Source organism: Neofelis nebulosa, chromosome 15 (genome assembly GCF_028018385.1).
Source record: "Neofelis nebulosa isolate mNeoNeb1 chromosome 15, mNeoNeb1.pri, whole genome shotgun sequence".
NCBI classification, from domain to species: Eukaryota; Metazoa; Chordata; class Mammalia; order Carnivora; family Felidae; genus Neofelis; species Neofelis nebulosa.
The window spans coordinates 2,520,809-2,533,522 of NC_080796.1; the positions used below are offsets into that span (position 1 = coordinate 2,520,809).

General features: G+C 38.1%; 1 protein-coding gene across 1 annotated transcript in view; it reads right to left on the minus strand.

The window, feature by feature from the left end:
- The window catches only part of LOC131496453 (ankyrin repeat domain-containing protein 26-like), a 90,258-nt gene that overhangs the window by 42,833 nt on the left and 34,711 nt on the right, over positions 1-12,714 (minus strand). Inside the window, 4 exon segments of the mRNA XM_058702010.1 lie at positions 531-653; positions 2,813-2,950; positions 3,184-3,382; positions 5,200-5,413. Coding sequence (XP_058557993.1) covers positions 531-653; positions 2,813-2,950; positions 3,184-3,382; positions 5,200-5,413 — 674 coding nt within the window.

The following is a 12,714-nucleotide window of genomic DNA, read 5'->3' on the forward strand; positions in this document are numbered from 1 at the left end:
GGACAAAGTCTCTTGGGGCACCTGGGTGGCTACGTCAGTTAAGCGTCCAATTCTTGCTTTCAGCTCAGGTCATGATCTCACGGTTCATGAGACTGAGCCTCACATTGGCTCTAAACTGACAGCATGGAGCCTGCTTGGGATTCTCTCTCTCTCCTCTGTCTGCCCCTCCCCTGTTAACATGCATGCACACACTCTCTCTCACTTTCTCTCTCAAAATAAATAAATAAACTGTCAAAAAAATTTAAATTAAAGAAAGAACGAAAAAAGTCTCTCAATTTCTCTGAGGAAGGATACAAAAGCCTCAACTTTCCTAAAAGTAAGTATTATAAGAAAACAATGTATAACACAAATAGGAGAAGGAGAGGCAGAAGTTTATGAAATAAATGCATTGTAAAGATACTAAAATCATAATAAATTAATTATAATGAAAATACCAAAGAAAGCGGTCCATGGAAATTGGTATCCTAAAACACTTTATATTATTTAACTAGCTATAAGTTAGCTGTTGACAGGTTACATTTACTACATACCTGACTTCTGATTTGACCTAATTTCTTCTTGAGATTCCGTGTTTCATCTTCCAGATGAAGATGTGACATAGACTGTTTCTTCAGAGTATCAGCCAGTTCTTGTTGAAGTTGTCTCACAACTACCTAATAAGACATTTCTGTTACTGATTTTCTAAATCATCTTATTATTAAATTATGTTAATAATAGACAACTCTCACATACGTACTTTGAGAAATATCAACACATACATCAATTCACCGTCTTTTTGTAACACATACACATTCCTGTTCACTGAATTCAGTTAAAGACACTAAAGGTGTTATCTCCCTGTCTACTTCTGATTGTTTATGGTGTCTCTTTCCAGTCTCAGCACGACAATTTTATCCTGCAACATGTGGTTTTTATGCAACCGATCTTGTGTTTTCTCATGATTATCAGAAAGCTAAGTAAAACCAAAAACATTTTCAGATAGCACTCAATAAAATGGCATTATCATGATTTTCTTTTAAATGAAAGCATAATCTATGTTTAAACAATGAAAAGGTTTCAGGGGGTGCCAGGGTGGTTCAGTTGGTTGAGTGTCTGACTCTTGATTTTGGCTCAGGGAATGATCTCACATTCTGTGGGTTTAAGCCCTGCATCAGGCTCTGTGCTGACAGTCAGGAGCCTGCTGAGGATTATCGCTCTCCCTCTCCCTCTCCCTGCCCCTCCCCTGCTTGCATTCTCTCTCTCTCTCTCTGTCTCTCTCTGTCTCTCTCTCTCTCTAATGAATAAAGAAACATAGGAAGGAAGGAAGGAAGGAAGGAAGGAAGGAAGGAAGGAAGGAAGGAAGGAAGGAAGGACGATTACAGTAAGTGAATATCCAACTGGAAAAAAAATAAAGTTGGCTCCAAATCTCAAATTTTATACAAGCGTAAGTTCCAAAAAGTTCAGAACTTTAACTGTAGAAAATGAAGGCATGAAAGTAAAAAAGAATTTGTGAGAAAAGTGTTCAGAATCTCAGAATTGGAAAAGCCTTTCTCTGATTTACAACAAACCAGAAGGCCTAAAATAAAAGATTAATAAACCCGACTACACTTAAAAATTGAATTTACAGTAGATATCGAACACAGAGACCCCACAGTAAAATCCTTAGCTCTGCATATACTCGGACAGATTAAATTTCCTAAAATTCTTCTTTCCTGAGAATATTTCATAGGTATCTACTTTGCTACCATTTCTATAGTCAGTTATAAGAATTATATCTATTGATAACTGAAAAATCTAGGCACTGTACTATAATAGAAACACTTCTACACACATCAATGAACTCATTTGGTTATCACAATTCTAGAATGGAGAGATTAAAATGGTGAGCTGTAGGACTCTCCCCAGGTCTTCTCACTCCACAACAAGTGCTCTTGCACCAACCACTGCCACTTCTCTAGTGTAAATACACAAGTACGAAAGAAGTCTTGTATTTCAAAATACTCATAGGAAATAAGGTGAAATTTATACATCTCTTAGAATACCATGAGATTATTTACTGCTACAATAACTTGTATTGCCTCTTGTTGAAAACAGTAATAAATATAAAAGAGGGGAAATACACTCAGCTATTTTATTAGGAATAAAATACCTATCAATAAATTATCATTAAGTATATACCACAGCATACCATTGTTATCAAAAGTTCCTTGTAATGAAATAGGATGCTTCTTGAAGCAAAACTGTTACTTTTCTCAAAAGTAGGAGACTTGATACCGAAAATATGATCAGTGAACTGGCTACACTTGCCCTCCTGTCCATTAGCGGAAGTGTTCAACTAACCTAGTAATATATCAAGGCAGTGAAGTAACTGTTCAAAACCAAAACACATGTTGCTAGTAGCAATAGTTTTGAGATTAGGGAGAGCTCATCAATTCCTACAGAAAGTAATAAAAGCCTCTCCCTTGGATGAGGACATTATGAATGTCACTATTTGTTGCAGACAAATGCATTTAATCAAGAATATTATTTTATCCAGTGAAGCAAAAATGCCACCATCCCCCATGACCCTCCTCAAAATATATGTGCTTTTAAAATCCTCTATAGTTTCCATGATGAACACAGTTCAGTTTCATATATACATACATATATATGTACACATATATATACATAACACACACACACACACACATATATATAGATATATATATATACATACATACATACATACATATATATATACATACACACACGGAGAAAAAAGTAATAATAACTAAAAAATAGAATATATACAAATACATACACACATGTACTTCAAAATAACTAAAGAAGATACCTTAGAACTAGTTTTCTTATGAGCCATTTCTAGCTCCTTTTGCTTGTAAAGGTGATTGTTTAGACTTCCATCTTGTAAGACTCTGGCCTTCTGATCTGGAGAAAGTTGCCACTGAGTGTCACTGCGCTCTTCTACAACCTGGAGACACATTTCATTGTGATTCTGGTCTCATACCGTTAAAAAAAAAAAAAGGTCAAAAGCTGAAGTGGAGAACTTTAAAAAAATGTTCAAAAGAACATAATCCCATGTTTTAATTTATTTTAAACCTAAATAATATATCTTGAGTCAAAGGGATACTATAAAATATATATGTATAATATTACACTATGTAATATGGATGGAAATACAGTTTTTATCAAAAACTGATTTACCTGATTTTTGGTGGCCTTCAATTCCATGTTTAGCGTTCTAAGAGCGAGTTCAACTTGTTGTTTTGTTTCAACTTCTTTCTTATATTCGTCTTCTTTTCTTCTTAACTTTTCCCTAATATTTTCATATAACATATCAGCATTTCTTCTTTCTTCTTCTTCTTCTTCTTCTTCTTCTTCTTCTTCTTGTTTTAAGGTACATCTGCAATTACATGTGCTTCTTTTAAAATTTGCTTTGTTAGACATAAAAAGTTCATTTGATGATCTGGTTCCACAAATGTTGGCTTATTATCCAAATGAAAAATTTCTATGTTTTCCGATTGTTTTTCTTGTAGGGCTCATGTTTTTAATTTGTCACTTCAATCTCTTCCAAACCATATATACAGTTGAAAAAAAGCCAGGAGAAAGCATTATGCAACTTCGTTAGTTTCAGTCAGTAATAACTCTGGTAGATGTTGTAGGAAAGGAAGTTTGAAATTATTCAGGAAAGTTAGAGTTGAAAATTACCCCCTTTCCCACAGGTATAATTATTCCTCCATAGGACAGATAATTCAGTTTCTCATTAAAAAGAGAAGTTGCTGTTTATAAGCAAGTTTATCAACTCACTGGAAATGAAATCTCCACTTGATGAAACCTTACAGGTACCTCCAAAAATGATGTGCAGTGAAAGAGAGCATCTGTGGATGTTGTTTACACAACATACATGTGCAGATTACTGTCGTCCAAGACTACGCTGACTAGTCTAATATCTGTTGCCTATGCTTTTTGTTTCTTCTTCCACAACACTTGCAACTTACCTTGTTGATGCATACCTACTTTAGGAATCACTTAAACATCCATTCTAGAACACGACAGGATACGTATTAATTAAGTAAACAATAAAGAGTAATATGACCTTTCAGCATACACTTTTGAATTAATTTTATCTACCTATGACAGAGATGTTGAAAAAACTTATCAGTAATCACTTTCTGTATTACTTTTTTTTAGTTTATTCATTTTTGAGAAAGGGAGAGCCCATGCAAACAAAGGAGGGGCATAGAGAGAGAGAGGGAGGCAGAAAATCCAAAGTGGGCTCTGCACTGACAACACACAGCTCGATGTGGGGCTCGAACTCACGAACCCTGAGATCATGACCTGAGCCAAAGTCGGATGCTTGACTGACTGAGCCACCCAGGCGCCCCCATTTTACTTTGTTTAAATTTTTTATTGAGAGAGAGATGACGCAAGTGAGCGAGGGCAGAGAGAGAGAAAGAGAGACAGAATCCCATGACGGGCAGACCGAGAGGGAGAGACAGTGAGAGAAGAGGAGCTCACCTGAAGCGGGGCTCGTGCTCACCCAAAGCCGGGCTCGAGCCCACCCAAAGCAAGGCTCAAACTCACGAGATCATCACCTGAGCCGAAGCCAGATGCTTAACCAACTGAGCCACCCAGGCACCCCCACTTTACCTTTTAACCCCTGCATGTTAAGAAGCAAACGGAATCAATTTTGGGGAATTTTACTGTCTTGAGAAAAATGACCATTTTATACTCTGTTGGTAGGTACAGAAAGTAATATAAACTTTCCTGAGAACAATTTAAAAATATGGATCAGAGACCTTTTTTAAAATCTTTATACCTTATCCAGATAACATTATATTGAAGAATTGATTCCAAGTAAGTAACCAGACATGTAGAAACAGATTTCTATAAAAGACATTCTTGACAGCATTAATTAAAATACAGAAAGATGAAAAACAGGCAGAATTCAATCTCTTAAATAATGATGTTTCTTGGACTATGGTGGACTTTTATATGGCCATTAAAATTGTGATTTGGAATATACATTAAAGTATTAGAAGTATTCACTGTTAAGAACTTGCTGTGTTTTTTCCAAGAATCGCACACCTCACAACACTAAACAAGTATTCTTTCCAGAAAAATCCCATAAGGTAAGTCAGCAATTACAAAACTGCCTCTACACATCTTTGGGAAAAAAGGAAACAGTTGAAATATTTCCTTAAAGCCAAGATGCTGTACCTCAAACTGCAGAATTCACGTTCCCATTCAACTTTTTGATGCTCTAACCGTGATATCATGTCTTTGGTTTCTTGTAGCTCGTTTTGTAGTGCACTAACCATTTTTTCCATTTTTGTCATTTTTCCCATAAGAAGTTTACAGTGATTTTTGTTAAGTTTCCTTAATTTCTCATAGGAAACACGTATATCTTGGATTTTCAAGAAGCCAGCATAATCTGCATCAGAGAAGAAACAGAAATAAAATAGATGAGTACTTTTTGCATATACAGGCCTGTGCATCTTCAATTCACTCATTCAAACATTGAATAAATATATACCTTCATTGGAAGATGTTATACTCAGCTCTACACATACAATAGAGAAGACCCCTGGCTCTTGATTAGCTTAAAGTCTAGTGAAGGAGAAAGACAACTCAAACGGTAATTCTAAATTCAGATAGTTCCTATTAGAAGACAGAGTTCTGTGATCATAACTTGATCTAGATTGGGCCCAAGGAAGATAGATGTCCCTGAGGAAGAGATAACTATACTGAGGAATGAAGGAGGAGCAGGAGGCAATTAAGCAAAGGAGGAAGACAAGCACTCTCGACAGTCTAGAGCATGTGCTGAAGTTCCACTGTAATCTACTTCTGGACAAGATGGGGTAACCCATACTGATTGATCTTCCTATCTTCCTACCTGAAGCAAGCAAAAACAAAACAGACAAAATACAATTTTAACATGATTTTCAAGACACAGATCTTCAGAAAATGAAGGACAATGATCCCTGAAAACAAAACACGTTAGCCTAACACGTATGCCCAAACTCATTCCCTTGAGAGAGTTTTCAGGCTACGACACAGGAGACATAAATTATTTAAGTAGATTTCACCATACTCCTTGTGTCAAGGTGGCAAAACTGAGAGTGTGGTGAAGTCAAGACAGATAGAGACGACAGGTCAGCATCCAGGAGAGGAGAAAGCAGGACACAGAAAGAACCCTGGGCATCTGCACAGGGTCCCCTTTGGCTATTCAGCAGAGTAACAACCAGTGCATACATGGTTGTTACTTCCTAGTCATCAAGGGAAAAAAATCTGAAAAGAGTAGAGGAAACACTGCCTGGTGCTCCCACAGCACGAGGGACAGTGTCTATTCACATTAGCTAAGATAGAAAAACTCATAATTTGCCTTAGGCTGATCACCACTCTGGATTCAGCCAATAATTCGTAAGAGCAAGATTAAAGGATCCAACTGTTTGTAAGTAACTTAACTATATCTCCAAACAAAGCATGAAAAGATAACTAGAGGCATAGAAGCTATAGTTTTAAAAACCAAATAGCACTTACAGAGATGTAAATTATGTTAGCCATGAACAATACGATGGGTAGGAATAAACACATATTAGACATCACAAAACAAAAGACTGAAGTTTAACATTGGAAACCTGGGAGAAAACTTCAACTGGGAAATATACAATTGCCCAAAGAGGCAGGGGAAAGGGACAGGAAAAAAATATGGCCCAAATCTTCCTAAATTTCATGAAAACTATAATCCCACTGACCCAGGAAGGATCTGTCTAGGAAAGAAGAAATGGAAGTCAACTCTTGTAATTTGCCTAAACTATATACGATGTGGTATAACATTACTGGAAGGGAGACTGTGATGCTGAAGCCATAGACTATAAACCCTAAACCAACCACTAAAGCAGCAAAACTGAAAAGTTCTAGCTAGGAAGCCTAAATAAATAAGTGAAAAAATGAATACATGAATAAATGAATACGTGAAAAAATAAATAAATGGATAAAACTGAATCATAAAAATTACTCGATTAAAAGAAAGCAGAAAAAGAAGAGAACGGGAACAAGGAGCAGATAAGACAAATGCAAATCAAACAGCATGATGACAGATTCAAATCAACTATCTCAAAAATCACAGTAAATGGCCCTTTGTAGCAACGTGGATGGAAGTGGAGAGTGTGATGCTAAGTGAAATAAGCCATACAGAGAAAGACAGATACCATATGTTTTCACTCTTATGTGGATCCTGAGAAACTTAACAGAAACCCATGGGGGAGGGGAAGGAAAAAAGAAAAAAAGAGGTTAGAGTGGGAGAGAGCCAAAGCATAACAGACTCTTAAAAACTGAGAACAAACTGAGGGTTGATGGGGGGTGGGAGGGAGGGGAGGGTGGGTGATGGGTATTGAGGAGGGCACCTTTTGGGATGAGCACTGGGTGTTGTATGGAAACTAATTTGACAATAAATTTCATATATTGAAAAAAAATCACAGTAAATGAAAACGGTCTAAAAGCCTCAACTAAAACGCAGACTGTCAAAATGGATAAAAAAGGAAGACTCAACTATATGCCACCTATACAAAATGCACTTTAAATGTCAAGACAGAAATTTGTTCAAAAGATAGAAATATGATATGCCACACTAACACTTGACCAAAGAAGGCTGAGCTAGAGTGGCTATATGAATAGCAGACAAAACAGTTTCAAGCAAAAAAATCATTACCAGCAGTAAACAGGTCATTATATAATCATAAAAGGGTCAATTAAGAGCAATCTTAAATGTTCATGTATCTGTTAATAGCTTCAAAGTACATGAAGTAAAAATTGATAGAACTGAAAATAGAAATAGGCAAATTCACAATTATAGTCTGATATTTCAATAGGCTCAACATCAGCAAGGGCATAGTAGACTTGGCCACCACTATTCTTCTCAAGGATCTATGGAACACTTACCAAAAAAGACTATGTTCTGGGTCAAAAATAAGCCTTAATAAAAGGAAGAAGTCAATAGGCCTGAAGTCATAATAGTGTGTTCCCTGACCACAAAACAATCAAATCAAAAACAAGCACAAAAATATCTCTGGAAAATACTCAACTGTTTGTGAACTACAGAACACTTCGAAATATCCCCTGGGTCAAAGAAGTAATGAAAAAAGAAAAAAAAATAGAAAGGATTCTGAACTGAATGAAAATGAAAACATAGTAGAATTTGTAGTGCTACCCTAGTAGCACTCACATGAAGACTGATAGCACTGAATGTATACATTAAAAAAGAAGAGGGAAGTGCGGTGCTCCTTGCTGCCTTTGTGGCTCCTCCCCCAGCTTCCCAAGTGCCCCGCCCTGCCCCGCCCCACCCTGGCAGTGGCTGGAGAGCAGGTGTTTTGTTCACAGGCTCACAGCAGGCACTTGGCCTTGTGGGGGCGGGGTCCGCCACCTGCCGGGAATTGAAGGTGGGGGAGTAGCTGTAGGAGGCGACCCCCCTAGACTGAGGTGGGCATGGGCCGGGCCCCAGGCTCTGCTGGAGCGGGAGGCGGCGGCAGTGGCAGAGGCATGGCCTTCTGGAAGGGAAATCCCAATGCCTGTGCACCTGTCTCTCCTCCCTTCATCTCCGCCCCTGCTATGAGTTTTGTGTTCTAGCTCCCCACCTTTTTCTCACTACCTACATCATCAGCCTTCTTCTGACTTCGCTTCCCAGCTTCTTGCGACCCTTTCTCTCACTTAAGCTTCAGTTACTCAGGCTCTTTTCACCCTAGTCCTGCCAGAGACTTCATATGCCAGCATTCTCTTTCATGGGATGTCCCCATCCTTCCCCTCTCCCCACATCCTATTCTGGGCTGATGGCAGCCAGAAATCCTTCCTATTGCATTTACCGGCAGTTTCTACCTGGCCCTGAAGCTTGGCGCAGATCAAGTCCACCACACCCACGCTGAGAAGGACCCCTAGGAGAACCACTTGTCCCATGGTGGTATTGGACAATATGTTCTCAATTTTCCTCTGGTTGCTTATTTTAGTCTGAATATTTGTTACCTCCACCGCTATACTTTACAAACGTATGTTTTGGCTGCATGACAAGGAGTTAGAAATGAGCCAGAGACCATTCTCAGGTAAGGAGAAGATTTAGACATTTAGGATTAAAGGAAGAAAGGAGAAACAGAATGTTAAGAAGGTTAGATTCCTCAAAGTATTTTGATATCTTTTGTGATCTGAGGAAGTGGAGATTACTGAGCCTACACAGATTGACATTTTGGGAGAAAATTTCATGATGCTTGATTCGCTCTTGGAGTAACGTGAACACAAGTTCTCAAACCTGCATATCCTCTCAGTTGGAACCAGCTGTATATATGAATGTTCACTTTCATCAGAACTTGTATCAGAGAAAGAATGGGAGTCTGGTTCAATGAAAATGACTACGTCCGGGACCTGAAAAGGGTCATTCTGTTTCCTAATAGTGTATATGGCCATTTTAGTGGGCACAGATCTGGATGTTTACAGTTTACTTGGAGTATCCAGGACTGCAAGCAGTAGAGAGATAAGACAAGCTTTCACGAAGTTGGCATTGAAGCTACATTGTGAAAATGTCGATAATGACCCAAAGCAATCTACACATTCAGTGCAATCCCAATCAACGTTGCACCAGCATTCTTCTCAGAGCTAGAACAAACAATCCTACAATTTGTATGTAACCACAAGATCCCAGATAACCAAAATAATGTTGAAAAAGAAAACCAAAGCTGGAGGCATCACAATCCCAGACGTTAGCCTCTACTACAAAGCTGCGATCATCAAGGGAGTATACTATTGGCACAAAAAGAGACACAAAGGCGAATGGAATAGAATAGAGAATCCAGAAATGGACCCACAAATGTATGGCCAACTAAACCTTGGCAAAGCAGGAAAGAGTATCCAATGGAAAAAAGATAGGCTCTTTAGCAAATGGTGCTGGGAGGGCTGGACAGCAACATGCAGAAGAATGAAACAGGACCAGTTTCTTACACCGTGCATAAACTCAAAATGGATGAAAGACCTCAATGTGAGAGAGGAAACCATCAAAACCCTAGAGAAGAACACAGGCCACAACCTCTTTGACCTTGGCTACAGCAAATTCTACTCAACACATCTCTGAAGGCAAGGGAAATAAAAGCAAAATTGGACTATTGGGACCTCATCAATGTAGAAAGCTTCTGCACTTCAAAGGAAACGATCCACAAAATTAAAAGGTACCAACGGAATGGGAGAAGATATCTGCACATGACATATCGGATAAAGGATTAGTATCCATACTCTAGAAAGAATTGGCCAAACTCAACACCCAAAAAACAAATAATCCAGGGAAGAAATGGGCAGAAGACATGAATAGACACTTTTCCAAAGAAGACATCCAGAAGGCCAACAGGCACATGAAAGAATGTTCAACGTCACTCATCATCAGGGAAATACAAATCAAAACCACATTGAGATACCACCTCACACCGGTCAGGGTAGATAAAATTAACAACACAGGAAACAACAGACATTGGTGAGGATGTGCAGAAATGGGAATTCTCTTGCACTGTCGGTGGGAATGCATGGGTGGTGCCACTGCTCCGGAAAACAGAGTGGAGGTTCCTCAAAAAGTTAAAAATAAAATTATCCAACAACCCAGCAATTGCACTACTAGGCATATATCCAAGGGATACAGGAGTGCTGATTCATAGGGGCACATGTACCCCAACATTTATACTATCAACAATCACCAAATTATGGAAAGAACACAAATGTCCATCAACTGATTTATGGGAAAAGAAAATGTGGTTTATATATACAATGGATATTACTTGGTAATGAGAAAGAATGAAATCTTGCCATTTGCAACAACATGGATGGAACTGGAGGGTAGTATGTGAAGTGAAATAAGTCAGTCAGAGAAAAACAGATATCATATGTTTTCACTCATATGTGGATTTTGAGAAACTTAACAGAAGAACATGGGGGAATAGAAGGAGGAAAATAGTTTCAAACAGAGAGGGAAGCAAACCATAAGAAACTCTTAAATACAGAGAACAAACTGAAGGTTCATGGAGGGGTGGGGGAAGGGGAGAATAGGTGATGGGCATTGAGGAGGGCACTTGTTGTGATGAGCACTGGGTGTGGTATGTAAGTAATGAATCATGGGAATATACTCCCAAAGCCAAGAGCACGATGTATACACTGTACGTTAGCTAACTTGACAATAAATTATATTTAATTAATTAATTAATTAAACTACAGCCATGTGTGTTTGTGGGGGGGGGGAATCTAACAATACGCTAAGGGATAATTTGTTATTACCAAATGGGGTTTATCCCAGAAATGCAGAGTTGGTTTAAGATTCAAAAACCGTATCTATCTCTGTAGATAAAATAAGTTCCTTGTCAAAATTCAACATCCATTCCAGATAAAAACTTTTGGCAATCCTGGAATACAAGGGAACTTCAATATGATTTAAAACAAAACAAAACAAGTCATGATAACTCTATAGCTAACATTATAAACAATGGTGAAAAACTGAATGCATTTCCTATAAGATCAGGAAGAAGACAGGAATGACATTCACTGAATGACTTCTTCTGTTCAGCACTATACTAGCAGGTCTAGCCAATGCAATCAAACAAGATAAAGCAACAAAGGACATCCAGATAGAAAATGAAGTGAAACTGTCTCTACTAGCAAGGACATGGTCACAAAATAGAAGTTGGCAATCTCCAGCCTATGGTCCATGTTACTTGTTTTGGTAAATTAAATTTTATCAAAATACAGCCATGTCCATTAATTTATGCAGTATCTATTGGCTGCTCTTATAGTACAATGGAAAAGCTGATTAGTTGTGACAGAGAATGTATTGGCTACAAGTCTACAATATTTACCATTGTTAGTAAAATATTAGTTAAAAATGAATTTTATGACCTTTGCTTATGTAGAAAATCTGACAGGATTAAGAAAAACGCTACTAGAATTAATAAATGAATGTATTATGGCACATGGATGACTCAGTCGGTTGAATGTCTGTCTCTTGATTTCAGCTCAGGCTATGATCCCAGAGTCATGGGATGGAGCCCTATGTCAGGCTCGCACTGAGCATGGGGACTGCTTAAGATTCTCTCTCTCTCTCTCTCTCTCTCTCTCTCTCTCTCTGCCCCTCTCCCCTGCTCATGTATTCTCTCTAATATTAAATATATCCATACATATAAACTTATCAAGGTTGGAGGATACAGAATCATTACACACAAATCAACTGTATTTCTATATATTAGCTATAAAGAATCAAAAATTAAAATTTCAGGGCATCTGGGTGGCTCAGCTGGTTAAGCACTGGGCTCAGGCTCAGGTCATGATCTCACCGTTGGTGATTTCAAGCCCCACGTCGGGCTCTGTACTGATAGCTTGGAGCCTGGAGCCTGCTTCAGATTCTGTCTACCTCTCTCTCCGCCCCTCCCCAACTCATGCTCTGTCGCTCTCTCAAGAGTAAGCATTAAAAAAAATTAAATTTAAGATGTATTATTTACAATTGCACTTAAAATAAAAAAATAATCACAGTTAATATCATAAAAGACAGAAAGACCTATACATTAAACACTACAAAATATTACTGAGAAAATTTTAAAAGACCTATATCAAGGGAGAGATATATACTCTGTTCAGGGGTTAAAAGATTCAATAGAGTCAAGAAGCCAATTCTCCCCAAATAAATCTGTAGATTCAACATAATCTAAACTTAATTTCCAGAAG